At 51.4% G+C, this 25253-nt stretch overlaps 13 protein-coding genes across 14 annotated transcripts; 7 read left to right on the top strand and 6 right to left on the bottom strand.

The window, feature by feature from the left end:
- Positions 1-316: 316 nt before the first annotated feature.
- Positions 317-781, bottom strand: H257_03677 (hypothetical protein). The gene has a single exon (XM_009827870.1). The coding sequence runs from the start codon at positions 724-726 to the stop codon at positions 361-363; it is 366 nt and encodes a 121-aa protein (XP_009826172.1). The 5' UTR covers positions 727-781; the 3' UTR covers positions 317-360.
- Positions 782-1443: 662 nt separating this feature from the next.
- On the bottom strand, positions 1444-2180 carry H257_03676 (hypothetical protein). The gene has a single exon (XM_009827869.1). The coding sequence runs from the start codon at positions 1939-1941 to the stop codon at positions 1531-1533; it is 411 nt and encodes a 136-aa protein (XP_009826171.1). The 5' UTR covers positions 1942-2180; the 3' UTR covers positions 1444-1530.
- Positions 2181-2365: 185 nt separating this feature from the next.
- Positions 2366-3826, top strand: H257_03675 (hypothetical protein). Its single transcript, XM_009827868.1, has one exon. It carries the CDS (start codon positions 2395-2397, stop codon positions 3796-3798), a length of 1404 nt encoding a protein of 467 aa, XP_009826170.1. The 5' UTR covers positions 2366-2394; the 3' UTR covers positions 3799-3826.
- A 224-nt stretch (positions 3827-4050) lies between these two features.
- Positions 4051-4773, top strand: H257_03674 (hypothetical protein). Its single transcript, XM_009827867.1, has one exon. The coding sequence runs from the start codon at positions 4128-4130 to the stop codon at positions 4722-4724; it is 597 nt and encodes a 198-aa protein (XP_009826169.1). The 5' UTR covers positions 4051-4127; the 3' UTR covers positions 4725-4773.
- H257_03673 (hypothetical protein) lies at positions 4051-6942 on the bottom strand. The gene is made up of 9 exons (XM_009827866.1): positions 6874-6942; positions 6113-6805; positions 5845-6062; positions 5621-5715; positions 5463-5532; positions 5350-5409; positions 5215-5277; positions 5076-5168; positions 4051-5025 (listed from the first exon to the last, which is right to left on the bottom strand). Exons 1-9 carry the CDS (start codon positions 6890-6892, stop codon positions 4900-4902), a joined length of 1437 nt encoding a protein of 478 aa, XP_009826168.1. The 5' UTR covers positions 6893-6942; the 3' UTR covers positions 4051-4899.
- Positions 6943-6970: 28 nt separating this feature from the next.
- Positions 6971-10154, bottom strand: H257_03672 (hypothetical protein). Its single transcript, XM_009827865.1, has 7 exons — positions 9630-10154; positions 9334-9563; positions 8820-9280; positions 8727-8766; positions 8440-8667; positions 8189-8281; positions 6971-8121 (listed from the first exon to the last, which is right to left on the bottom strand). Exons 1-7 carry the CDS (start codon positions 10116-10118, stop codon positions 7035-7037), a joined length of 2628 nt encoding a protein of 875 aa, XP_009826167.1. The 5' UTR covers positions 10119-10154; the 3' UTR covers positions 6971-7034.
- Positions 10155-10246: 92 nt separating this feature from the next.
- Positions 10247-11226, top strand: H257_03671 (hypothetical protein). Its single transcript, XM_009827864.1, has 5 exons — positions 10247-10290; positions 10340-10619; positions 10672-10874; positions 10919-10997; positions 11048-11226. Exons 1-5 carry the CDS (start codon positions 10253-10255, stop codon positions 11120-11122), a joined length of 675 nt encoding a protein of 224 aa, XP_009826166.1. The 5' UTR covers positions 10247-10252; the 3' UTR covers positions 11123-11226.
- Positions 11227-13334: 2108 nt separating this feature from the next.
- H257_03670 (hypothetical protein) lies at positions 13335-14106 on the top strand. The gene has a single exon (XM_009827863.1). The coding sequence runs from the start codon at positions 13373-13375 to the stop codon at positions 13955-13957; it is 585 nt and encodes a 194-aa protein (XP_009826165.1). The 5' UTR covers positions 13335-13372; the 3' UTR covers positions 13958-14106.
- Positions 14107-14599: 493 nt separating this feature from the next.
- H257_03669 (hypothetical protein) lies at positions 14600-15498 on the top strand. Its single transcript, XM_009827862.1, has one exon. The coding sequence runs from the start codon at positions 14889-14891 to the stop codon at positions 15228-15230; it is 342 nt and encodes a 113-aa protein (XP_009826164.1). The 5' UTR covers positions 14600-14888; the 3' UTR covers positions 15231-15498.
- Positions 15499-15518: 20 nt separating this feature from the next.
- Positions 15519-16151, bottom strand: H257_03668 (hypothetical protein). The gene has a single exon (XM_009827861.1). It carries the CDS (start codon positions 16107-16109, stop codon positions 15648-15650), a length of 462 nt encoding a protein of 153 aa, XP_009826163.1. The 5' UTR covers positions 16110-16151; the 3' UTR covers positions 15519-15647.
- A 275-nt stretch (positions 16152-16426) lies between these two features.
- H257_03667 lies at positions 16427-17940 on the top strand. 2 transcript variants are annotated; one of them, XM_009827860.1, is made up of 3 exons: positions 16523-16809; positions 16861-17736; positions 17836-17940. In XM_009827860.1, the coding sequence occupies exons 1-2, from the start codon at positions 16551-16553 to the stop codon at positions 17703-17705; spliced, it is 1104 nt and encodes a 367-aa protein (XP_009826162.1). In that variant the 5' UTR covers positions 16523-16550; the 3' UTR covers positions 17706-17736; positions 17836-17940. The 2 variants fall into 2 exon arrangements, with proteins under 2 accessions (XP_009826161.1, XP_009826162.1); XM_009827859.1 differs by having other exon boundaries at positions 16427-16809; positions 16861-17940.
- Positions 17941-18897: 957 nt separating this feature from the next.
- H257_03666 (hypothetical protein) lies at positions 18898-20815 on the bottom strand (the record flags this gene model as incomplete). Its single annotated transcript, XM_009827858.1, has 4 exons — positions 18898-19337; positions 19593-19834; positions 19890-20361; positions 20428-20815. The coding sequence occupies 4 exons, from the start codon at positions 20813-20815 to the stop codon at positions 18898-18900; spliced, it is 1542 nt and encodes a 513-aa protein (XP_009826160.1).
- Positions 20816-22073: 1258 nt separating this feature from the next.
- On the top strand, positions 22074-25250 carry H257_03665 (NEK protein kinase; the record flags this gene model as incomplete). Its single annotated transcript, XM_009827857.1, has 10 exons — positions 22074-22918; positions 23184-23435; positions 23492-23584; positions 23639-23663; positions 23702-23814; positions 23865-23988; positions 24036-24083; positions 24139-24423; positions 24471-24568; positions 25193-25250. The coding sequence occupies 10 exons, from the start codon at positions 22074-22076 to the stop codon at positions 25248-25250; spliced, it is 1941 nt and encodes a 646-aa protein (XP_009826159.1).
- Positions 25251-25253: the final 3 nt, after the last annotated feature.

Raw genomic sequence — 25253 nt, 5'->3', positions numbered from 1 at the left:
GTCGTGACCTTTCGACTCGTCGCATCTTGCCAACCAAAGATCGACATACATATGTACCAACCACATACAACGCCACTTCGATCTTGATTACGCAGCCTTGAATAAGGGATGATGCCCTTGATAGAAAGAAACGCTTGCGTCCAGTGATTACTACTATGTGGTGAATGGTAGTAAGATGAACGACCACACAACCTATAATGCGACGTTTCCTAGCGCTGTCAGTCGACGGAATATACCTTGCATCACCTTTAACGGATTGAATGGGATGTGCCTTGCTACCCAGCATATCGTTCCATTGTCTCATACTTGTAAGCACTGGGGATATAAGCAGGCCTGTATTCCATAAATATGATGGCTGTTCTACAAGGCAGAGAAGCTCGTTTGAAGGTCTGACACACTTCCTCGGACTCGTGGCTTAGCGTACGGGTTCGACTGTTTGCGGGACTGCGCTCGATGATTCCCTTTCTCTTGGATCTTGCCTGCCTTTGGGGGCGACGTCCTTGGCTCACACTCGTCTTGAGACCCATCGTCGTTGTACTCTGCGGAAAACGTTGACATCGCGGCCACGTCAATGTTCTGTATGAAATTCACTGGCATGTGGGTCATGAAGAGCAGCGGCATTTCCCAGTCGTCATCGGTCTGGCCTTCGTCAACATTCGGATGGATTCCAGGGATCTTGTCCACGTTCTTTACTAACGGGGTCACCACCAACGTCGCCGCTTCCATCACTGTGAAGTTGTGACGGCAATTGGAGCGCGCTGTCTATTGGTCTATAATTTCGTCCTCGGCCCTTAGCCAATGGCATATGTCCAGCTTATCCGGACGATAACCGGAGATCTTTTATTTCGTGAAACGTCACACAATCCCACCAATCCATCCTGGGGAAAATCCTCGTACAGTACAAACGTTAGTAAGTCCTCCGTACTAGTACTTCGTAGTAAGCTTACATACTACTGTCGTTCTAGTACAGTATTTGAACTGTACTTCTGAGGTACTACTATTAATAGTAGTAGCAGTTAACGTTGCCAGTTGACACCACAGACATGCCTCAATTCTGCCAATGCATAGCATGCAAGTCTACAATAATGTACATGGTTAGAAGCCAAACCAACGTTACACTGTTGTGTCCTTACTAATCTTACTGACGAAGTCTGAAATCTACCCGTACACCCAATGAATTCATAACAGCTCGATGAGAAAATTCGAGCGCCGTCGCTGGCGTGGACGTAAGCAATTGGCCTGCCTCTCACACAACTGAAAAAAGGATCTGAATTATTAATAGTATGGAGAATGGGAATGAAGCAAGGGTTGCTGTACTGTACTAACATTCACTACACGTGGATTACGATACGTTAGTTAGTATGTATAGGTACTGTAGTGTCAATTGATTCTTCACAGGGAAAACCACTTGTTTATTTGACGTTGCTCACAGACAATTAATAACGCGACTGATATGCATTCCTGGTTCATTTACCTATCATTATCGACGCCACAACGGCCATACACACCTGTCCACAGCGCTAAAGTACACTACGTTGCGTCTCGCCCTTGCCATAGCCGCCGCCGCCGCCGCAGCTCACTCGAATGCCGTCCCGCTTGCACTTGACTTCTTTTCCCTGGCACACTGTGACATGGTTGTGTTGGGGGTGTCCTAGTTTGTGGAGATTGCTGCGCAAGTTGAAGTTGTCGCGACGAAAAGTGACGCAGGGCAATGCTGCGTTGTGAGAGGTCACCTTTCTCGATTGGGACGACGACGAAACGGACGTAACCGGCGATCGACGCCCATGTCCTCGTCATGAAGGTCAGATCTTGGAGAAAGGGTGGACTTCGCTCTGCCCTTTCTGGCCGCATCTTGATTCCCACAGCTGGAACTTCAACCAGTGCTTGTGACACCAGGCAATGCTCGGTTCTCATAGGCGCGTCGGCGGACACAATGTACATGCCACAGGGTTAACAATCCTACAGAGGTCGGATTCGCGCCCAAGATATCCACAATCAGGAACGGAGAGAGCTTGTGGAGCCATGTAACACCAGCATGTCTATCTGCCCACGACGAGACACTACAGCGGCGGTGCGGCGGCGGGCGGTTGCTTTCTGGTTCAATTGGACAACGGGAAAGTTGGACATGACTCTTGAACATTCATAATGGTGATTGGCTGGGTTTCGAGCGAATCAAAGCGTGGCGTACTCGAAACATTGCGTTTTGATTGGTTGATATTCAACTATCGTCGAATTATTCTTCCACGATATGTCAAATGTTATTTTAAATCTGGACCACGATACAACGATCAAGTGATTTATTCCACGAATCGAAAAAAGGACATGCCCGAAATTTTACAAAGAAACAGCTCCTCATTATCCATTCCATCGACGTCTCACGCACCCACACGATCGATGCACCAGGCAGCAGTCCACTCATCCGGCGGCATCCCGTCTGCGCCACATTCCGTAGCAACGCCGCAGCCGAAGCAGCAGCTGCGTGAATGTGAGGCTCCGTGTCGAGATGGGTCCCTCAACTTCGACACACTCTCCTTGCTCACGCCCGCCGACCGCAGCTATTGCCAGCAGTTGACGTTCGGAAGTTCGGCCCGCGGCTGCTTTAACATGGAGCCCAACATGACATTCCTGAACCAGGCCATGTGTGGCTTCACCCCCCGTCCCGTGCTGAACGCGCAGTCGTACTTTGTGAACCGCATGGAACTCAACCCTGATCGGTTTCTGCGGCGGGAACTCCCGACGTTGTTGCGACGATCGGCCGAAAAACTCGCTGAAGTCGTTGGCGCGGACTCAGAAGACGTCGTCTTCGTGCCCAACATTTCCCACGGTGTGAATGCCGTGCTCCGCTCCATGGATCTACAGGAAGGCGACGAAGTTCTGTGCATGAACTCGACGTACCCTGGTGTGTTCAATACGTTGCGCCACATTTGCTACATGACACAGGAAGTGGTGGAGCTCAAGGTTGTCGACGTGAAGCTTCCTTTGGAATCGTACGAGTCGCTCATCCAGCAGCTCGCGGCCGCGATCACCCCCAACACCCGCGTGGCGGTGTTGGACCACATCACGAGCGCCGCGGCGTTGGTGCTTCCTCTGGACAAACTCATTCCGTTGTTCCAGAAACGCGGCATCCCCGTCCTCGTCGACGGCGCCAACGCGCCCGGCCAAGTGCCGCTGGACCTGCGTCAGCTCAAGCCGGATTTCTACGTGGGCACATGCAACAAGTGGCTTTTCGGCTCCAAGTCGTCGTCGTTCCTGTACGTGGACAAGGAGCACCAGTCGATGGTGCGCCCCGTGGTGACCTCGTTGAGCTACAACCAAGGGTTCATTGAAGAATTCGCAGTCCAGGGCACCAAGGACGAGTCCAACTACCTCACGATCTGCACAGCGATCGATTTTTACCAGAACCTAGGCTACAACCGCGTGTGTGCGCACAACAAGAGCCTGATCGACTGGGCGTCGAGCTACTTGGCGTCGCTGTGGGGCACCGAAGCGCTGCTGCCGCCGTGGCAGCGCGCGCCGTTTGCCAGCGCGATCCGGTTGCCGATCCAATGGCCAGTCAAGGCCAACGGCGAACCCCTGACTGCGGACGAGCAGTGCCAAGTGTGCTGCTTTGTCATGGACATCTTGCTCGATTACTATCAGTTGGCGACCAAGGTCATTCCGATCGAAGGCAGCCTGTACGTCCGCATTAGCGCCCAAATCTACAACGAACGCGCCGATTTCGAGCGCCTGGGGGTCGCTATCCAAGGGCTCACCAACTGCTCATCGTTCATTGAAATGTTCTCCACCATGCGTGTATAATATAACTAGCCTAATATCAATCACTCCATTAACTTAACTGTGCGTCCTCCTCATCTCCATACTGTAACGTGTCGGTTGCGTTCGACCGGTAGGCGACGACTCCTGGGGCCCAAATCGACGAGTGTTATCCGGATACTATTCGCGGCACAACCGGATTCATCCTTCTTCCGATTGTGTACATTAGCTTAATGTAACTTCTTTGACGTACATTAGGAGAATCTATTTTTAGCGCGGCTGTTTCAGGAATCCACAGAACATCATCGCGACCACCACGACGGTGCGGTCGGCAGTTTCGCACAAGCCCTAGACTAAAGCAGCTATCTATTGCCATGTGCATCATCCTGGACGAGTGCGTGTTGCTGATTGTCCTGAGTCTGCAAGCGCTGACGATTCTTCCTGCGATCGCCGTGACGAGGGAAGTCGGCCTCGCCGTGCTCTCGCTCTACCTCATCACGGCATTGTTCTCGGTCACGTACGCGTTTCTGTACACGCTGCGGGAATGCTGTCCATGCATCAACGCCCTGCAGCGCCACGGGTCCAAATTCTTCTACGTCCTCCACATCGGGCTCATTGCCACGACCGTGGCGACCATCTCCATCTTGCTCGAACCGTTCCTGTCGGGCGTCGACTTCAGCGAGTATTGCCTCACCAACGCATTGGACCACAACTTGTCCAGCACGGGATGTCTCAAGCTCCAGGGGTACACTGTCGTCGCGCTCATGACGCTGACGCTCGAAGTGGGGCTGTCCGTGTACATGCTCGTGTTGGGGCGGCGCATCTCCAAGAAGCACGCGGTCGAGTACGCGCGTCTGGTGCGCGAGAAGAGCTTGAGCGACGCTGAGCTGCCGAGCGTCGTTCGCGGCAACAACTCGTTCCAGAAAAAGACCGGCAAGGCCACGCACGGAACCACCGCCGAAGTGATTTAACAAGAATCCAATTCGCATATATCTATTATTATACGTGCGATCCATCCCATCCATCGCATTCTACCTTGCTCTTTAAGTCCATCCCAGCTACGCCATACATGTATACGCAGCATGTACTTTTCGTGTTATGGGAATTGTTATCACGTCCATCGCCATCGCCGGTGTGTCTGCGCCATTAGATGCCGTCGTCCAACTCGTCTTCGATCTCCTTGGCCAGCTCCTCCTCTTGCTTTTCACGCTCCAAGCGCTCTTCTGCCGATTCTAAGTCCTTCTTGTATGCCCCCGGGGGGTAGCGCATCGCCTACATACACACATGCCCTTGGTTACATGGACACAGTAATATCATCGTACCTTGACGGCTTCGTTGTGCACGTCTAAGCAAAACGTAATGCGCTTGTGAAACGCTTGCTGGGGCTCGTTGGTCACGTACACGTCCACCGTCTCCTACTCTCTCAGCCATTTAAGTGATATTCCATCGAGATATTCGTACTTTGGACTGCATCCACCCGTTCTTGTGGTCAATCACGGCGTCAATCACGCCGTCTTTGATGGCCTACATGATGCAATATCCCCACCCCCAGACGAAGTGAATAACCTGTCGTTGACCACAACAACGAACACCTACCTTGGCCACGACGAATTCGGCATTTTGAGGCGTGTCGAGCGCCAATTTCGCGCAAATGTCCTAGGAATTGTCATCTTAAAATCTATATTTATTATTCTCGTAGACAATCGTACCGTGAATCGAATCTTGGAATACGACGTGTTGATCTTACGAAGTCCCGTCTTAATCACGTTGTGGCGCAATCTATCACATGCCAATTTATATATATATATATAATATCAAATATTTCATATTTATCTCCATCGTCTTCTCAAGTATATATATTTGATACCTCAAGATCAGAGTGTACGTCTTGTCCGTTTTGAACGTTTCCGCGTGGTGCGTCAACACGGTCGTAAAATCTTCCAAGTTGCCCAAACGCACCGCCTATATCGAGTATTTACCCGTGAGACTTTATATTGCACATATGTTTGTGTATATAAAGAGGGTTGACGATATACCCGTGAGACTTTATACTGCACTTCGAGATATATATCTGTAGGGTTGTGTGCGTACATTCGTGAGTTTCAAGTACGGCTCCAGCGCGACTTGGAACTCGTCCTGGTTGAAGATGCTGCGCTCGGGCACTTCGCCCATGAGAAGTTGCACGATGATGGCCAGCTTGTGCACGGTGCGACGGAAGCCCACGGCCGTGTTTTGCGGCGCTTTGCGGATCGACTGCATCAACTTGGTGTACGAGTCCGTGTAATCCAACTGCACTGCGTGGATCTTGCCTACATCGTTGCTTAGCCAGTGGGCCACGAAGAACGTTCAATGGTCGTACCAACGTAGTACAGGTACCGGACAAACTGGTTGTTGGACACGGCCTCGGGGAACGTGGTCTTGGACACCAACTTGAACGCTTGGTCGTACAGGTTTTCGTGCAGGTAGTTGCGGAGAAGCAAGTTGAGCAGCGTCGATTGGCCGATCTCGTCGCTGCGGAGGCACGCCGTGCGGTGCGCGGCGAGCAAGACGGGACGGATACCCGCGTAGTTGTTTCCAAAGCGTTCATGGGCATACGCATAGTACGTCAACGCCCGCGAGGCGAAGATGTCGAGACTGCGACGGTTGAATTGCGCACTTCGCACGCGGACGGCGTCAGTGAGGGCCTGGGATTCGCGGCCGAGTTGGGCCTTGAACAGCTTCGAGATCACAAGCAGACTCAAGTAGATCTCGACTTCGATCAAGTCGCTGCGGTCCAAATGGTCGTCCTTCTCGACGTCGTTCACGACCGGGTCGGTTTCGCCGGCGTTCATGTCCACGTCGTCGGACTCGTCGGGCTTGACCAACGAGACATACTTGATCAGCAACGAACGGCTTTCGTTGTCCTCCGCTAACACTTCTGCGATCGCACGCTTGAGTTCGACGGCAGACAGACCGCGACGCACCGCGGTCGTCGTCCGGAACACCCGCGCGAGCTTTTCCTTCTGGTTTGCATTCACGGCCTTCTCAATCACGCTGAGATTCTTCTTCAACTCTACATGATGGATGGAGTTTGAGTCACCATGTCGCGAAGGACCATGGAGAGAGTGCGGCGTGATGTACCTTTCCATGTCGTTTCCATGATGTATCTTTCTCGTGTGCCGAGCCAAACTTGACCGCACACACCCGCACCTCGATAGAAGCACACATGACATGGAAATCCAGATACCAATGGCTAAATTATCCGGATAACTCGGTCGTTTGTTCTACAATCGAATAAAAAACTATGACAACGGCCCAAACGTGGCGGCGTCATCGTCGTAGCCTTCGAGCACGACGCTCATGTTGCGGATGTTGATGTCGTATGCCATGAGCAGGCCATGGAACTGCTCCGTCCGCTTCATAATGTGGAGGTTGCGCATGCTTCCCGTTTTGGTCACGGACGACGTCGCCGCCGTGCGGAGTTGCCGCCACACCAAGCTGAGCAGTTGCATGGACTCGAGCACGTAGTTCCGCGTGGACGTCACAACTTTGCGGCCTTCGGCGCCCATGATTGTCTTCCGACTGCTAAACGCGTACCACGAGTCTTGGAACAGTTGGTTCAAGCTGTGCTGGCGGTCAAGGAGGTCCACGAGCTTGGTGTATCCCCTAACGTGTTTGATCTTATCCAGCCGGGCCAGGCATGCTGGCGGCGGCATCGTATCGTGGTCCTCGAGTCTCCTTTGTAGTTCGGATGTGTGTGGTTCGAGTCCGACGTCTTCCATATACGTGACCAAGTCCCGCGCGTCCTTCACGGCAACAATGAGTCTTTGGAGGATTTGTTGCAGTTTGGTCGGTGATTTCATCATCGACCCTCCTTCTTCATTCCCCTGGCTAGCTTGTATGTCTTCTCGAAGCGTGCTGATGCGTCGGCGGCCGTCCAGCACGTCCACGTCCTGCAGGTGCGACACCAAATGCTGGACAGTTTCGTACTTAGATTGGCGCATCGTGTTGGCTTCGACGACATGGCGGACGAGGTTCCATCCCCGCGCGTGCTGCTCGTGTTTTGGCAAGAGCTGCCGCCTGGCGCGCAACCCCATGGCCTTGGTTTCGTCGTTTAACGAGCTCAAATGGCTCTGGTACTTGTCTACGATGTCGTCCCCACTAGTTCCTTTGCGTTGCTGAGGGTGTTGCTGCTGTTGCAGCAACGAATACTTTTTCCACTGCGCCAGTGCCTCCATGCTACCACCGCCGCCTCCGTACGACTGAGCATTGTCCATCCGCGACTTGCCGTCCATCGCCGCCACGACCGTCTGTCGATTGCGCACAAACAGCACAAACCGGATTCGGTCCCCGGCACCCATCGGTCGATACATAAACCGATGCCAGTACCTAGCAGTCCCCATGAATAAAAAGTGGTGACGACGAACAAGGTGGTGACAATAGATGGCACATGTACCGCTTGAATCGTTTGTATTCGACAAACTGTGGACCAAGGCGGGACGGTGGTACTGTCAGGGCAAACCCTGCCAAGTATGTGCGTTCGGGGTTCCTAAGACAGTCATGAGATATACGATTGAGTACTTTCATCGCGTAGTACAATAGTAGGGATTGAGTACTTTCGAATGAGGACTTTCAACACGTAGTACTACTGTAGTACTATTCAATGACGTTTTCGCAGTAATAACAATGGATGGGGGGGGGTCGTACGGTTGGTAGCTAAAGTACTCGAGCATGGCTTCAAAGTCGTCTAGCCGGAGGAATCCACGGTCCAAGGCCGCACCACCAACCGGATGACCGTCGGGGCCGTCGTCCGGTAGGAAAATGTGCCGCCACATGACACACATCCACTTGAGCGCCCACACAAAGCGCCTGGCCAAATGCCCTCGGTACAGACGCTGGATGTACAATATGTAGCCCGCCATGGCTTCGTGCTGTCTACCAGGTCCGCAGATGCATGTAAGCCCCCCACGACGGAGTGATCTAATGCGTAGTACCTTGCAAGGATCGCGGCAGTGGTGATGCCGCCACCAATCCCTACGACATCAAGACTAATGTAGTCCCACATGTTGCTGGAGTTGTTGTCGCACCGTCGGTGTGGATGGCCTTTGCATACGCGACCGACGCGCGCAAGCTCCGCGTGGTGTTGCACAGCTCGCTGTCCTTGATGTGCTTCCACGCAGGCGAATGCTGCTCTTCCTTCGTCGGTCGCTTCGTCATGGGTTTGAGAAAGTCGGGTACCCGTGGCGTCGTGACGTGGAACGTCTGACTGGATGACTTCGGACTTGTCAATCGAGCGAGGGCGGCCAAGTGCTGCGTGGTGCGCTCGACGTCTTGCCGCAGCTTGTCGCGCTTGTCCATCAATGCGGCCGCTTGGTGTTTGGCCAAGTGGTTTTGGTGTCGCTCATGCTTGGAATAGACGGACATGCCGGCCAAGAAGTCGCGGCGGGCGGCCGTGTACATGGCCGTCATGTGCTCCAACGTGGTCAGCATGTGCGACGACAGTGACAGCTCCAACGACTCGCGGATGGGTTTGGCGAGCTTTTGAAACCTGAGCCCATCGTACGACGTGAGAGAATCCATCATCGTAGTGGACAAGTGTACCGCTTCTGGAGGCCACGCTTTTGTGTCGTGTCCACGTCGTCATGTGACGTGGCAAACTCTCCGGTCGTATCATCGTCCAATCGGATCGTGCCGTACGCAGCCGCGTGCATCTGCCGAAATGCCGGCGTCAACAGGAACGACCGAAACATCTGCGCAGAACTCAACGTCGACCCCCGCCGCTTGCGCTTGAAGTGCAGATATGGAATCTCAAATGCCGCGGTCCATTGTACCTGCATGTACGTAACGGACACTTAGACATGTGGAGAGCGAACGATGATGATTGATTCATGGCATACAGACGGCACTGACGTGACCAAGTCGTGCTGAATCGCATCTGCGACATCGTGGTCGACGGCACGCGGCAAGACAAGCGCGCTTTTGGATCGTTGGATGCTTGGGTGGCTGACACAGGAAGATGCGGCGCCATCTTGCTTGCGCAACAGGGCCAACAGTTCGTCTTCGTGTGGGTCCTTGAGGCCGTCGCCCCCAATCAGCTCCAGATCGTCCTCAGGATCACCGTCAACCTCGTCAGCGTGGACCATGGACAAGTGGGCCAGTCGGCGGCGCAACGGCACGTTCGACTCGCACAGCTGAACAATCTTCGTGTCCAGGCCGACATACGGCGTGACGAACGGCTTGGACGATGTTCTGGTGGTCTGCTTCTTCGGTGCATGCAGATTGCGGAGGGAGCGGATAGCTGCTCCAGCGCCACGGAACTTCAGCTGGCCTATATGTGCGGTGACCTTAGGTGCCCTTTCCGTTGGCTTGGTTGATGGATCTGCCATCGCAGACTCGCATGAGCGTGGTGTGGTGTGGCTGCGTGCTAAAAATACTTCAACTTGATAATTCATCGAGGAACCGGATAATCCATCCCGTATCCGGTTATGGAATCGAACGCCACATTCGTTTGTTTGCTGCTATGGCGAAATTCGTATCGAATGCGCTTCTGAAGGCTGGGTAAGCACTACGCCATGATGATCCGAAGGAGGACTTCCTGTACACGTAGGAAGAAGGTGGTGGCTATTGGCAAGAACTACGAGGCTCATGCGCGGGAAATGGGAGCATTGCACGCACCCAAGGAGCCGGTGCTCTTCCTCAAGCCCACGTCGAGCTATGTTGGCCAAGGCGGGTCCATCCTCTTGCCTCCTGGAATCGGATCGGTGCACCACGAAGTCGAGCTTGGAATTGTCATTGGCAAGCCGGGTTATGACATCGATGAAAGTCGGTGGCGAGAGCATGTCGCGGGGTATGTCCTCACGATCGACATGACGGCGCGCGAGCTGCAAGTACGTACGCTGATCGTCTCATGATTCATTCTCAGTTCAGAGTTCTTTCTAGGCAACGGCCAAGAAAGGCGGCCTTCCGTGGACCCGCGCCAAGTGCTACGACACGTTTCTGCCCATCAGTGATGTGATTCCTGCGGCCCAAGTCGCCGACCCCCAGGATTTGAACCTGTGGCTCAATGTTGACGGAGTGCCGCGCCAACGCTGCAACACGCGCGACATGGTGCACAAGATCCCTTTCTTGATCGCCCACATCAGGCAATTGTGTCCATCCATAATCCAAAAGCTCATCGACACCTTAGCCGCATCATGACGTTGGAGGAAGGCGACGTGATCATCACTGGCACCCCCGAAGGCGTGGGACCTGTTGAACCTGGCAATGTAGGACCTCATTACCACTTCACTTGTCTTCTCTAATGCCATCGGCGTAGATCGTCACGGCTGGCATCGATGGTCTCGTGGAAGTCACGTTTCCAGTGGTCGCTCGCGTATATAGCAATCTCTAGCTCCCCACCGTCGGCTAGCTAGCTATACAGGACGCTTTTGTCTGTTAAGAAGTTCAAAGCATGGGTTGTGCAAGCAATACTTCAGAAACTGGCCTTGTGTGAATTCGGTTGCTTTGGCCATTGAGTGTGTATACATTAGTTACTAATTGGGCGTGGCAAGTGACGTGCCAAGCCGAGAAGGCAAGCTAAGAACAACAAAGCAGACCATTGCAAGACGCTTACTACTGTAATGTGTGATTAGTTGAACAGACGTTCGTTAAACACACCTCAATCGCTTTGATTTCTGCCATCTTCTAGCTAGAACATGGCACACAACCTGCCGCAGGCATCTTGGTGGTCATGCGGTTCTTGCTTACCAGCGCCGATGGCTGCAGCGAGAGAATACATAAGGACAACACTGCGTGGTTGTGAGTATGGATGAGCTCAGCTACTGAAGGTGGACACGACGACAACTTCGTAAGGCAAGTCGCGAACCGCGGTGGCGGTGACAAACTACTAGTAGTATGTGGTAGTACAGTAGTAGTACTACGTAGTACTCCCTCCGTCCCACAATAATGGCTCGACTGCTCCTTTTTAATATCCAATATATCCAATCAGAGTCCATCGCACCTTGCTTCTTACACACGATTGGCTATAATACTGGTAGAAGTGGTTACAATTTTGAACTGTTTGGACACTTGAATTTTGTAGAGCTTTGTGTGATGTAGCTCCGAGAATTGTGCACTGATCAGTTCACTCCGACTACATCCAATGTGGTTCTCCCCTTACAGCTAACATTATGTTGTGCGCTCGGTTGGGTCGCAATGCCGTGGCGGCTCTGGTGGACCAACGCGGTGGTGCAACCACGTGATCACATCAGCAGGGAGGTGTTCGGCACTGGATGGTGGAATGAGGGTTGACCGCATTCATTGGGTTAGTAGGCAAGTGGTGATGTTACTGAAGTCTAGACCTGTTCAAATTGACCGAGTCCTGAATACCACATCACATGATCTTGCTCTCATACACAGCACAGCTACCAACAGGTACATAGTTATCTCAATGCTCCTTGCATCAACCGCCATCACAAATGTAGAATAAATATATCGCAACAGGGCGTGATGAATCTACGCAGCGATTTTCGTGATTTCACGGCATCTGATTGGACTAATTGGACAATTTTGAATTCGCAGATAGGCAATTGAAAAATATAAATCAACATTACAAACTTGAAGTATATTTAATTGAAACTATGGAATTTCAGAATTATTTATGCACCATGCGCTGCATACAAAACTGCCTCTTATTTCACCTTGCTTTTTCTGGTTCATGAAGTATACAGGCTATTTGTCCCTAATTAGGCTTGTTTTGTAGCCTATTCCATGTCGAACAAGGATGTATTTTTTGTTTAATTTTATTCGAAGTCGAGGATGAGATCGACAACATACGAGAAAGTATAATCAGATATTTTTACTTTAAATCTCCGCCATTCATTCATTTCTGGTCCGATTGTGGAGATTGTAGACTCAAATGACTCGTATTGATGCGTAGATATAGCTAGCTATCCTCCAAATCGTCTAAATCACTCTGCATACCGAGATATCTATGTTGCAAGATTCGGAAGACCTGGTCGTGGAGCGCTTTTTCCTACACAACCATGGGGAACAAACATGAACAACAGCACTACGAACTCGCGAGTAAGTCAATAATAACCACTATGAATGCATCTATTCCTTTGTTATAGCCAATGCTATTGCAAATCTTATCAACCTGGTGCTTGTGCAAACTTATTTTACACTGTTAATATAGTTCCATCAATATGCTAAACATTGCGTTGAATGATCTGAAATCTGAGCCAAGTATCGTGAGGCCTTATGCGACAAAAACAGTATATGTCAATAGAAGCCTTGTGCATTTGTATTTCATAATAACGTTATAGGTCTACTTCTCGAAGATTATTCGATTTGATCTTTGCTTTATGCTTTCTATTCCCTTGACTGCGTGCGGGTCACATCCTCACCCAGATGGTCGTAAAAATGTGAATTTGAATAAAAATACTAAAATTCTCAGAAATATATCAGATCCTAGTTCAACTTCAAATACAATTTCCAAGTATAGGCCACAGTAAAAAATATCCACAATAGTACTACTAGTAGTATTTTGGAACAGAGGAAGTAGTATTAATTAATACTACAGCTGTAGTATACCTTTGAACTACGTACTTCATTGGTAGAAAACGTTATCCAATCAAATCCAATAATTGGTGCGGTGGGCATGTATCGTCGATGCGCGGCACCGTTGATAGCGGCAAATTCGTCGACCCGCGCGCCGTCTGTCCACCAAATTCTTGGCATCCCTCGCATTTCGATTAAGGCCAATATGGTGCGTCCGCGACCATTGTCACTTCGCTTGACCAGTACGAGCGCGACCCCTCCTTCGTCGACACCACCTCCGACCGCGGTGGCGAAGTCTGGCCCCCTCCAGAAATTCAAGGATCTCTGGAACACGTATGGCTGGGTCGGCGTTGGGACGTATCTTGGCGTCTATGTGGTCACGTTAGGGTCCATGTTTGCTGCGATTGAAACGGGGTTGCTGTCCACTGCCGCGCCTTCCAACAAAGACGACACGAATGGCAGCGACGACGAGTCGTTCAACATTGTGAAAGCGACAAACAAGTTGACCGATTGGACCAAGTCGATGGGACTGGGTGCGCACTTCAACGTGCCCGACGTGAGTCCGACCACTGGCTCGTTCCTCATCGCATGGGTCGCGACCAAGTTCACCGAGCCGGTGCGGCTGGCTGTGACCCTCATGATCACCCCTCGACTGGCGCGCTTCCTCAAGGCCCGCAAAGCTTAGTCGCCCCCTTTCTCGATCGACCAGCCTCAGTGAACATGCCATGCACGAGATAATAAAGGCCTTGGCTCATTTGCTGCTGGATGGATATACCGGTAGACAGTGCCCACAATAAAAGTGAAATGAAAGGAATCAGTAGCATCGCTCACACAGTTGTCGTATGCAGTTGAGCCATGAGTGTTATCATCGAGGTCACTAGGTCGTCGCTGTACGTATTTCGCTGGAGGGTGACGGAGATGGTCATATTAGAACGAATATAGGCATCAGCTCGATGGAGATGATGCCTATAACGTATCGCAATGTTCCACGATCGGATGAGTTTATACTTCAGCTGATTGTTGACAGAATCCTTCGTCGTCGCATCTTCGCTGGTGATTTGGTCATCAACGTGCTCCATGGAAACGCATTTTTATCATGGCGTGAATAGAATCCTACTAGGGATGAGCGTCTGCCAGGTTAAACCTTGGATAATGATAGGTTAAACTCAATCTAACGTACGGATAAAGTGTACGGATAAATGGCCCATACAAACGTCAAGACGTATGGGGTGGCCAAAATCCATTCGGTTAAACTAAAATAGCTCTGTCATTTTTTCGTCCATTGTGAATTGGAACCACATATTCGATTCGCCTTATCGAGATCTATCGTTTTTGTGGTTACAGTAATTTGCCAGGAAAAAATCATACTGCACACGGTATAACGCTCTAAAAGTGCTCAACATATCGTCGTCTTGCACAGTGCTTGGGTTTCTTGTCAGGAGGGTACGGGAAATGACCAAAACAGCGAGCCTCAAATGAATTGGAAGCATACCAACCAGCTCGATCGTACTGGCTTTTATAGACACACTGGGGGCTGAGGACTTTCGATTGGCCTTTCGACAAGACGCGACAACCAGGAACGCATGGTGTGGTGACTTACGTTACAATGACCTTTTATGCATGCTGCTGGATCAACATGGACTCGTCCGACGATGACGTCGACGAAGGCGTGGTGTTGTTGTGCTGGTGTCGTTCGATCTCCTTTTTCACTCGGCGGTACTCTATCGATTGCTTCGTTGAGATTCTGTGGCCCAGGACTAGCACAAATGCACTCAACGCCACGGACGCGGTTAGCAACACCAAGGACGTGGCAGCGTACGCTTGAAGGTCCGGGCAGGACAGGCCCGCGGCGTTGGTTTGGAGCGACATGGACAAGCGGCAGTTGTCCTGGAAGGATGTCGTGGATAGAAACGGGTAGAGGAAGTGGCGGATGGAGAAGAGGGCAAGGACAATCGTAGCGCCATGCAAGCTCGAGTACAACCACGAGAGGATGCAAATGTGGAGTTGGCGACATCGCGCTCTGCAAACGGATGAAGCGCTGAAGACGGCGCTTGTGGCTAGCGCCGCAACGTACACGAGGAGCGCAAGCGTGGACGTCGGTCGAGGTGTGAAGAGGAAGGCCGGGCTAAAGCACATGGCATGCAGAGGTAGCACTATGAGAAGCTTACACTCGTCGCGGAGCATGATGGTGGCGCGCGGCTTTACAAGTGATTTCGAAGATTTCGTTACTGTCGTTTGCACTTTTTGTTTGGAACATTAATAATAGGGGCTGATAATTTGAAAATAACATTACTGCCACTACGCCACTTACATTAACCTATACTATTATAACAGTAGGGTTAACATGCCCAAGGCAGGAGAGACGTCAAAGTGGCTTAACCAGGCGGCCAGCTGAGCGTCCGACCGCCGAGAATGTGCAAGTGGAGGTGGTACACAGACTGCAATCCACGGGGACCGTCATTGATCACGATGCGATACCCTTCATCGAGCTGCTCGTTCTTCGCCACGACGGACGCCGTGTACAGCAATTCGCCGAGGATCTCCTTGTGGCGCTCCTCCGCATTGGCAATGCGCGTGAGCCCGTCGCGGACTTTGGGAACGAGAATCACATGCACGGGGGCTTGGGGGCTGATGTCGCGAAAGGCAAGCACTTTGTCGTTCTCAAACACTACAGTCGACGGGATCTCGCGGGAGATGATCTTATCGAAGAGGGTTGGCTCGTAGCCCTTGGGCTCGACGGCTGCGCCAGCGCGTTCCGCTTCCGTGGCCATGCTTCGTTGGAGCAACAGGCAGCGGCGATGAAAGTGAGGTTGCAGTCGCACCAGCAGTCTGTTCATCTGTGAAGGACGCCTCGTCCACGTTTGGGGACGAGATTGCAGCATTTTCATTGGTTAGAACCTTCGAGGGATTGGGGTTATACTGCTTACGGATTGGCTGATTCGCAATCATTTTGAGCGCTGACCAATCAAAGTTAGGATCAGACAATAGATAGGCCAATCAAAACGATGATTGTCGAAAGATCAGCAAAGGCGACTCAATCATGTCACACGCTAAATACGTTTTATTCGATCCTTGCACGTTATACAAACTTCAAGGTCGTCATGACCTAGAAGCATTCGTTTCAAGTATGCATGTAGGTTGTGGTGATGTGTATCCGACGTCTATATTATATAACGTACTACGTTTTAATCAATGAAAGATCGCTTCTTTCACCCGCCGGCCCTTCTCGACCCCACTTATTTCATCGGATTCATTTTGGAATTCGCTGTGCGACCACCATGAAGACTATTGTTCTTGCCGCCGCCGTCGCCATTGTGCATGCGGCGTTCAACGGCGATGAAACTGTTGCGTCCTTGAGGGATGTTGCCGCCTTCGTGCAGTACATGGCCGACTACGACAAGGACTACCGACACCATGGCGACGATCATCCGTTAGTGATGAAGCGTTTCAAGGCCTTCCAAACCAACTTGCGCCGCATCGAAGAACACAACCGAGGATACGATTCTGGCGAGCACACATTTGCCTTGGGACTTAACCGTACGTCAGTCTACGTGCATCACTACATGATTTATCATCGCTTACGTGTAGACTTGGCGGATTTGACGGACGACGAATACAAGCGCATGCTGGGCTTCAAACGCTCGGGCGCGCCCAGCCTGGCGACGTCAACGTACCGCAACCAGAACGATAACGTGCCAGACGCGTGGGACTGGCGCAAGCACAACGTGGTGACCCCCGTGAAGAACCAAGGCCAATGTGGGTCGTGCTGGGCGTTCTCTGCAGTGGCTTCGTTCGAAAGCGCATATGCCTTGTCGACCGGCACCCTTGAGTCGTTTTCCGAGCAAGAACTCGTAGACTGCGTGGACGGCGGGGCGGACGACTGCAGCCACGGTGGCGAAATGGCGCATGGGTTCGTTGAAATCATCGAGAACCATGGCGGCAAGCTCGAAAAGGAAGCAGACTACCCGTACACTGCGCAATCCCACGGCAAGTGTTTGGCCAAGGACGACAAAGCGATCGGCCACTTCACGTCGTACGTGAACGTGACGTCGGGCGACGAAGACGCGCTCAAGGGGGCGATTGCCAACCACGCCGTGGCGTCCGTCGCCATCGACGCGTCAAGCTTTTTGTTTCAGCTGTATCGCCATGGGGTGTTTTCGTGGTCGTTGTGCAAGAACGGGTACAACGAGCTGGACCATGGCGTGTCGGCCGTCGGGTACGGCAACTACAAGGGCAAGGACTTTTGGCTGGTCAAGAACTCGTGGGGCACGGGATGGGGCCTCGACGGGTACATCCTCATGAGCCGGAACAAGGACAACCAGTGCGGCATCGCAACGGACGCGTCCTTTGTCGTCATGCCCAAGTCGGCCAACCACTCCAAGATCCAAGACGCCTCTAAGTTTGACATCCTGCAAGATTTGCCGTGGAACTAATTCATAAATGTCTTTTGACATCCCCCATCGAGTAAGCATGCTCTTGCTGCCGCCAGGGTGGTTGTATGTGTACTCCATCCATACTACTAGTAGATACTACTACTATTAATAGTACTCCATACTATTGTAGGGGCCTTTTGGGAAGATGGTCATTGTAACTTCTTTATTACTGAAGCAATTTCAACGCCTCTTTCGAATAATATTTCTTCAGACTACACTTGAAATGTGTTGCATTGACGTGATGAATAGCCAGGGTCACCGTCGCCTTCTAAATTTGCGCGGAAGATGTGTCGATGGAAATCAACACCCAAAATGTGTTAGTAGGTGCTAGTATCTACTAAAAAATCTGATTCGGCTTCACTGATTGGCTATAATTACCATTAACACATCGTTTTATTGGATGACCAAGGTTCATGAATTCATCAAGCGCAAGGCAGGAACTTCTCCATCGATCGACACACATCGTTCTCCACCATCTACTCCGCACAACACAGTATCTAATCCTTCATTTAAGCCCTTGTGTGTTATACATCTTATTTGAGTGAAGTAAGTGAACGTTTAATGACAAAAGGAGCCTCAGTAGCTGAAAGTCCGTGCCATTTTGTCAATATTTCATGCATTTTTTTCCCAAAATCGGCGTAAATCAGTTCAAATTGAAGATAAGATCATGTTCTTTCTACGACTATTTTCGAAACTGTCAAATTCCCAATATTTCATATTTATATTACAGTTTGTATGTAGTTTGTATGCCCGTGGTATCATCCCAAAAGGCCCCTACAATAGTAGTAGTATCTACTAGTAGTAGTCGCTCCAGACCTGTTCGTATGGCGCGGCGCTCAGCCGAGCATCCCATACAAGAGCATGCGTCAGTTGCTTGAGCAACACTGGCCGGGCTTGGTCACCAAGTACACGCACTCCTCGGCCCAGCTCCGATCGCCGCGGCTGCGGTCTAGCGCATTGGCACTTCCGGCCTTTCGCGATGGCGCAAGCCAGCGAGACGGCTACGGACAAGCGGCCGCCGTACCCTGGGGCACCGAAGGCCAAGACCCACCCCATGGCGGATTGGTGTGGCTGGCTGCTGCATGTACTAGTACTACATACTACTAGTACTACTACATACTACTAGTAGATACTACTGGCAAGAACGACTCCCAGTTGGCATCATGCTGTATAAATAACGTTGCTTCTTCCCTTAAACTGAGCTTGTCCTACTCCAGAAATGATGCAATGTCCCTTGATGAGCTGGCGCAGTCGTAGCTACGGAGGCTGCTGCTGCAGGGGGACTTATCGAAGCAGTCGATGGGTGGAGGATGGCGGGGGATGAAAGTGGTGGCAGCGGGTTGGCCCGCCCCAAGGCACACCCCCGTCCGCACGACGACGCTTCCCCTTCCGCCGCGTCGGCATCCTGGTCGCGGCCCATGTGCCACACGCGCACCGTGCCGTCGTCCGAGCACGACGCGATCTTGGAAAAGTCAGCCTTGCACCAGGCGACGCTGCTCACTTCGCCCTCGTGGCCGCGCAGGACCGCGGCGGGGGCGCCCCCCCCGTCGGCACGGACGTCCCAAATGTACACGTTTTGGTCCACCGAGCCGCTCACGATAAAGTTGCTGTCTGGGCTAAACCCGGATTTGACTAGAAGCAAAAACACACACTCGCATGAATATGAGATGATGTACAGTAGACAATCAAAGATCGACCAATCACAACCCAGATCACGAATCAAGTAACCAATCAAATCATCCACGACCACATTCAACACCGAATTAGTGTGTGACTGAAACATGAGTGGGATACTGGCATACAAAAGCCAAGTAGAATCGATCGATGAACAAAAGTCAAAGGGCAATCTGAGATGACGTGTTGATATGAGATACGCCGTCAAAGTACCGTAAAAAGACGAGTTCTTGTGGCCGTGGTACGTGGCGACGGGGTCAGTGGAGGCGAATCGGAGGAGGTCATAGAGGAATATGTCGTTGCTGGCGGCACTCACGAGCAGCTTGGTCTTGGTGTGGTCGAGCGTGAGCGACGAAATGCCGTACCGACGGCCGTTCGGGTTCAAGCAGCTGAACGACCGCGTGAGTTTCAAGTTGTCCGATGTGAGCGTGCGCAGGTCCCAGAACTTGACCATGCTACAATATCAATCGTCGTCGAGTCATGCTGGGCATGTCGTCGGAGGACGCGTACCCGTCGACCGCGCCGGACGAGATGAGCTCGTGTCCGTCGCCCGTGAATTCGACACATGTGACGCTGCGCTGCGCGTTGGGGATGGACGTCCGCCGCTTCTTGCGCCGGTCCGTCGAGGTCGAGCTCGGCGAGTAAAAGTCGTGGCACCGCAGACAGCTTTCCACAGGTCGAAACGTCTGCACCAAAGTTGAAGTCGACGAGCCCGCGGCGCGATACGGGTGCCGCGTGTCCCAGAAGAACACGTTGCCATCCCGCGACCCAGACGCAAACACGTTCGGGTTGCCGGGCATTTGCCGAACGCACTTGACGCTCATCGTGTGGCCCTCAAAGTGGCACAACTTTGCAGACGTCTCTACGTCCCACACGCTGAGATGCTGGTCGCCAGACGCGGTGGCAATGTGCGCGTCGTCGCTGCACCAGATGAGATCGAAAATGGCGTTTTGGTGGGCGGAGAACTTGGACACGGGTCGCTCTACATGGAGCATTCAGCGGAAGTGGTCCATGAGGTACATGTGTTGAAGTCGTGTGTTCGTCGTACCGTGGTCGCACGCTTGATGGTGTGGTGGCAGCATTCTCGGCTTTCTGTCGTGGGTTGCAAACAAGCTTACCCAACCTTCTTCGTCGGCGACCGCAAGCAGTGTGCCATGCATCCGCTTCTCGCTGAATGCAACGTGGAAAGGAGGAATCTGATGCTCGTACGTGTCGCCATGACTCATGTACACGTCCTGCCTGTCGCTTCGCAAAGTCTGCAACAACGGACGCTTCGCATCCAGCTCCACGTGTTGGGACGGGTTCATCGTGGACGAGTTCCATGTGGGTGTACATGCAGATGAATGACGTCCATAAGGTCGAGAGCCGTGCTGCAGCTCCCGGTGCCGCAGGTTGAACACAATGGACGAGGCGCGGCCGTCGCTCCTTCGCTTCATGATTGCCTCTTCCGCGGTGTGACTGGCTGGTTGGAATTCATTGAATTATCTTGAGATTTGTAGCCATAATTTTGAAGGCCAATTTAATTGCAACCCCATAGTATCCGGATACGGATATCATTGTCCGAGCGAGATGTCGGCTCAGTGATATTGATGTCGGCTTCTGTGTCGGCCGGGCAGCATTCATGCTTTGATGTGATTCGCCTTAGCACAATTGATGGACATGGCACTGTGGCTGCGAGTGAGCGTTTGAGACGACTATGTACGCAGTGCATGTCTGCAAGAGACTGTCAGCCCGAGCCTCCACCCTTCTTCTTTATGTCGTGACATTTGGGATAACGTTACCTTGAAGTCATGGCACTGACAGTGTTGGACCAGGATCGAGAAGTTTCATGTAGTTAGTACGTAGGTATTGGCATCTAGCCGCCAACTGTGATTCCCAGAAGTGTCGAGAGACTGCAATGCACGACTCTGATGCGTTCATCTTCATACAACAACACGAGGTTCGGCTAGCTCGAAACAGCATTGGGTCGCTAAATGAAGTCAGAATGGGTCTCATACTACGTAGTACTTCTCATGGAATGACTCGCATCTGCCACGACAATTCGCCGCAACAACATACAGAATTGAACGTTGTGTTTCGCTGATCGCCGGGCTTCGATTTTTCAGACATGCTTTCGGCAATGTACAGACGACGGCACCCCCTACATTCATGACATGGTGGTGCGGCTACATGTGGTTGGACAAGCTTTAGCAAACGTTGGCCCCGCGACGGCAGTCACATTATTCTTGGCGAGGATTCAACTTGAGAATGACGATCCAACCACCAACCGCACAACACGAGTTCAGACAGTACTACAGTACTATCACATCATACGTAGTACACTATTGATACAACAGTACATCGTACGTCGTACTACAACTGTACCAATGCGAGTACCGGTACAGCATCCCACTACTGTACAGTGTACTTTAGTGACACCGAATTTCACATGCCAAACCTGGCAACTACACCAAGCGACCACATACCGACGTCGAGATCTCCTGGCGAAGTCTTACCTCTTGGACTTTAGTGAAGCCACGACAACGACGAGCAAAATTGCATGACGTCGAGTTTGAACCGGAAATGCAAGAGGAACTAGTACCGAAGTACACAGTACAGTACAGTACAGTACTGGGATCCACGTTTGGGAATCTCAGATTCGATACGACCCTGCCAAATCAGGCTGAAAGAATCTTTTATGTCAATTCAAGTACAATGCAGCAGTACGTAGTATTTCCGATTATGCAGTTCAAAGTGGAGACTGAATTGGCCACTGTGGTCCAAGGCAGCGTCCTGCTGTGCCGGGACCGCGCTGCCCACGCGCTTGTTGTCGTTAAACGTGTGGTGGCCACCCGCGACTCGATGGCTGAGGCTCGGTTGCATCTTCGCCTACCTCGACATCGCCACGTCCTTCGCATGCGTCGGAGCTTCCACGTCGATAACATGCTACACATGGTCCTGGACTACTGTCCAAACGGCGACCTCTTTGCAGAGTTGAGGCGACACACTCGGCTGCCGTCGTCCACGGCACTGCAGTACATGACCCAAATCGCTAGCGCTGTCCTACACTTGCACACACAACGCGTGGCCCACCGCGACTTGACCCTTGAAAACATCCTCTTGGATGCGAACGGGGCTTGCCAAGTCTGCGACTTTGGGCTCGCTGTGGTATTACCAGTGACATGCAACGAACCGGTAGGAAAGGTGCCGTACATGGCGCCAGAAGTCTACGCTGGCGACGACTACGACCCGTGCAAAGCAGACGTGTGGGCCCTCGGGGTCATGCTGTTCATGCTGGTCACGGGGGTGCCGCCTATTCAACGGCCGTGCCGCACCGACAAGCGGTTTGTCATGCTTGAAGCGTACGGCGTGCATTCGCTCGTGAACTTGTGGCACATGGACGCGCTGTTCTCGGAGTCGACGATGGAGCTGATCGAAATGATGCTGGAAGTGGACCCACTCCAACGGCTGTCCATGAAGGAAGTCACGACGTCGCTTCGCATCGAGCTCAAAGCATGCAAACCGTCGTGTATGTGGGACGAATTGTGGCAAATGTTGCTGTAGCCACCATGTTTTTACTGCTAAGTGCCGTTAACACAATGTGTATTTATTCGGATAAGAGAGCCACATTGACGTGAATTTGACTGCGAACTCCAAGCAGCGATAGGGTGGAGCTGGGGGACGAGTCTTGATACTGTATGTCCAGTACAACCCAGCGATTCAATTGAGCCCACACAGTCGCACGTACTACGTAGTAAAGTGGTGACATCATTGAAGCATTACAGTATCACGAAACGTCGCATGGATGAATATGACGTGGTCAAGGAACTGGGGCGCGGCAGCCACGGCGAGGCGCTGCTGGTCCGGCACAAACAAACGACTTGGTTGTGGCCAAGTCGCTGCTCTTTCGTCGGGACCAGACCGCCACTTGGACGAGGCGCACTTATTACAATCCTTGGATCACTTCAACATTATCCGATACGTGCAGTGCTTGCACGACAAGGACGCGGTGTGGTTGCTCATGGAGTACGCTGATGGTGGCGACCTCGGAGCGTTCATTTCGGACCAAAAAGACAAGTGCATTGCCATCGCCACAACAGCATGAATTATTGGGGGGGCTCATTGCTTGGTAGAGGGGAGCCGGTGCCGGAAGCCGAAGTCATGCGCTTGCTCATCCAGCTGTGCTTGGCCGTCGAGTACGTTCACAGCAGACATATCCTCCATCGGTAGGCTTGTCATTTGCACCGGTGGTACAGTACATCACGTTCATTTTCGTGGAGACATCAAACCACAATGATTCCAACAGTGTCAACGATGGTTTCACTCATTCAATGTACCATTAGAATGTCTTTCTTTCCCGCGACGGCATTGTCAAATTGGGGGATTTTGGGATTGCACGCACCCTGGATCATACGTTGGATGCCGCGCAAACTCAAATTGGCACTCCGTTGTACATGTATGTACTACAGATCGCTCGCTCGCCAGTTGTGCCTAAACCCATGACAGGTCCCCTGAAATATGCAACGGAGAAGACTACAATACGAAGAGCGACATTTGGAGCTTAGGATGCGTCTTGTACGAACTCGTAGCCCTCACATCTCCGTTTCAAGCGAGGACGATGCCGCTTGTGGTGACGAACGCTCTTCAGGCAGACCATCCCATCGCATTACCATCCAGACTTGCAACGGACCGTTGGTGCGGCAATTGCTTTCGAAATCTCCTATGGTAGATGATTCCCCCTCAATCGAGCTCGTCTTTCGGTTGCTCAAGTCCATCGTAGGACCGGCCGTCGGCGACAGACATCATCTCCGATGCGTTTGTAAATTCGTACATCATGCGAATCGTCAGCGACGTACCCAGAAATCCAACGCTCCCTCGACGTCTCCCGAGTGTATTTCAACCAGTAGACACTCTACCCAATGCTACTCCATCTTCCAAGAAATCCTTGTATGATTACTTACCTGCTTATCACCCCCCACCCCCAGCTGCGCCGCCCCAACATATCAACCACCCCAGCCCATCGTCGCTGGCAGACATTGCCCGCCAGAAGTTCCTGGACAACCAAGTACTGTCAGTTCACCTGCCTTCCAAACCTCTGACGGAATGACTTAGCGAGCGGGTCGTGCCTATAAAGATCGAATGGATGCGCTCAATATGCGCCATGCCGCCCCTCCCTTCCATGACGCCCCCTCGCCTCCTTCGTCTTCGATGTATCCAACCCCTGCAAGTGCAAATGATACTTATCCACAGGACAAATCTATCCGAGCCCCCTCCTGGCAGTGTACCTCCTTCTCCATTGCATTATGTGTTCAATTGAGTGTGGTTGGAGCAGGTTCGGTTATTCATGCTATGGGAGATGAACAAGATATTAGAAAAATGAGTCAATTTTTTTCTAAATTATTATTCGCCATTTTTTTTATATTATGCAAGACTTATTATTTTATTTAATTATTTTACCTATTTTTGGAATATTTTTTAGTAATAAATAAATCTAAAGTCCTACTATTAATAGTAAAAGTTATTAATAAAAACAATTCTAAAAAAATAAAATACAATAATATTTTACATGAATTTAAAATAATTTCAGATTTTATAAATCGTTTTACAAATATTTATTTATTCTATTAAAATATTTTTTTATATAAATATAATATATATATTAATTATTCTTAAAATATTCATCAATTAATTTTAGATTTAATTCAAAAGGATATTTAATTTCATTAAATAAAGGTTTTCTTCGTCGTAAATTCGTCGACGCTCCGCTGCGAGCAAAGCCTCATACGATGTCGCCCTAAGCCACGCCCTGCAACGACGCATGCGAGCGCTGCTAGCCTCCGAGAAACTCCCGTTCTCTTGAGCTACGAAGAACTCAAGTCCCCATCGTTCTGAAGC

This window comes from Aphanomyces astaci, assembly GCF_000520075.1.
Source record: "Aphanomyces astaci strain APO3 unplaced genomic scaffold supercont1.6, whole genome shotgun sequence".
NCBI classification, from domain to species: domain Eukaryota; phylum Oomycota; class Saprolegniomycetes; order Saprolegniales; family Verrucalvaceae; genus Aphanomyces; species Aphanomyces astaci.
The sequence above is the reverse complement of the archived record's forward strand: the minus strand, read 5'-3'. Positions and strand labels throughout refer to the sequence as shown.

Excerpts from the sequence above, each read along its gene's own strand:
- H257_03677 (XM_009827870.1), bottom strand. The coding sequence starts at position 726 with ATGGAAGCGGCGACGTTGGTGGTGACCCCGTTAGTAAAGAACGTGGAC.
- H257_03676 (XM_009827869.1), bottom strand. The coding sequence starts at position 1,941 with ATGTACATTGTGTCCGCCGACGCGCCTATGAGAACCGAGCATTGCCTG.
- H257_03675 (XM_009827868.1), top strand. The coding sequence starts at position 2,395 with ATGCACCAGGCAGCAGTCCACTCATCCGGCGGCATCCCGTCTGCGCCA.
- H257_03674 (XM_009827867.1), top strand. The coding sequence starts at position 4,128 with ATGTGCATCATCCTGGACGAGTGCGTGTTGCTGATTGTCCTGAGTCTG.
- H257_03673 (XM_009827866.1), bottom strand. Across the intron at positions 5,716-5,844 it reads CGTACTTGAAACTCACGAAT|GCGGTGCGTTTGGGCAACTT; the intron begins GTACGCACACAA and ends TACTCGATATAG. Across the intron at positions 5,533-5,620 it reads ACGTACACTCTGATCTTGAG|ATTGCGCCACAACGTGATTA; the intron begins GTATCAAATATA and ends GGCATGTGATAG.
- H257_03672 (XM_009827865.1), bottom strand. The coding sequence starts at position 10,118 with ATGGCAGATCCATCAACCAAGCCAACGGAAAGGGCACCTAAGGTCACC. Across the intron at positions 8,767-8,819 it reads AAAGGCCATCCACACCGACG|GGATTGGTGGCGGCATCACC; the intron begins GTGCGACAACAA and ends TTGATGTCGTAG. Across the intron at positions 8,122-8,188 it reads GAATACAAACGATTCAAGCG|GTACTGGCATCGGTTTATGT; the intron begins GTACATGTGCCA and ends GGGGACTGCTAG.
- H257_03671 (XM_009827864.1), top strand. The coding sequence starts at position 10,253 with ATGGCGAAATTCGTATCGAATGCGCTTCTGAAGGCTGG. Across the intron at positions 10,875-10,918 it reads TTCTTGATCGCCCACATCAG|CCGCATCATGACGTTGGAGG; the intron begins GCAATTGTGTCC and ends TCGACACCTTAG. Across the intron at positions 10,998-11,047 it reads GACCTGTTGAACCTGGCAAT|ATCGTCACGGCTGGCATCGA; the intron begins GTAGGACCTCAT and ends CCATCGGCGTAG.
- H257_03670 (XM_009827863.1), top strand. The coding sequence starts at position 13,373 with ATGTATCGTCGATGCGCGGCACCGTTGATAGCGGCAAATTCGTCGACC.
- H257_03669 (XM_009827862.1), top strand. The coding sequence starts at position 14,889 with ATGCATGCTGCTGGATCAACATGGACTCGTCCGACGATGACGTCGACG.
- H257_03668 (XM_009827861.1), bottom strand. The coding sequence starts at position 16,109 with ATGAACAGACTGCTGGTGCGACTGCAACCTCACTTTCATCGCCGCTGC.
- H257_03667 (XM_009827859.1), top strand. The coding sequence starts at position 16,551 with ATGAAGACTATTGTTCTTGCCGCCGCCGTCGCCATTGTGCATGCGGCG. Across the intron at positions 16,810-16,860 it reads ATTTGCCTTGGGACTTAACC|ACTTGGCGGATTTGACGGAC; the intron begins GTACGTCAGTCT and ends GCTTACGTGTAG.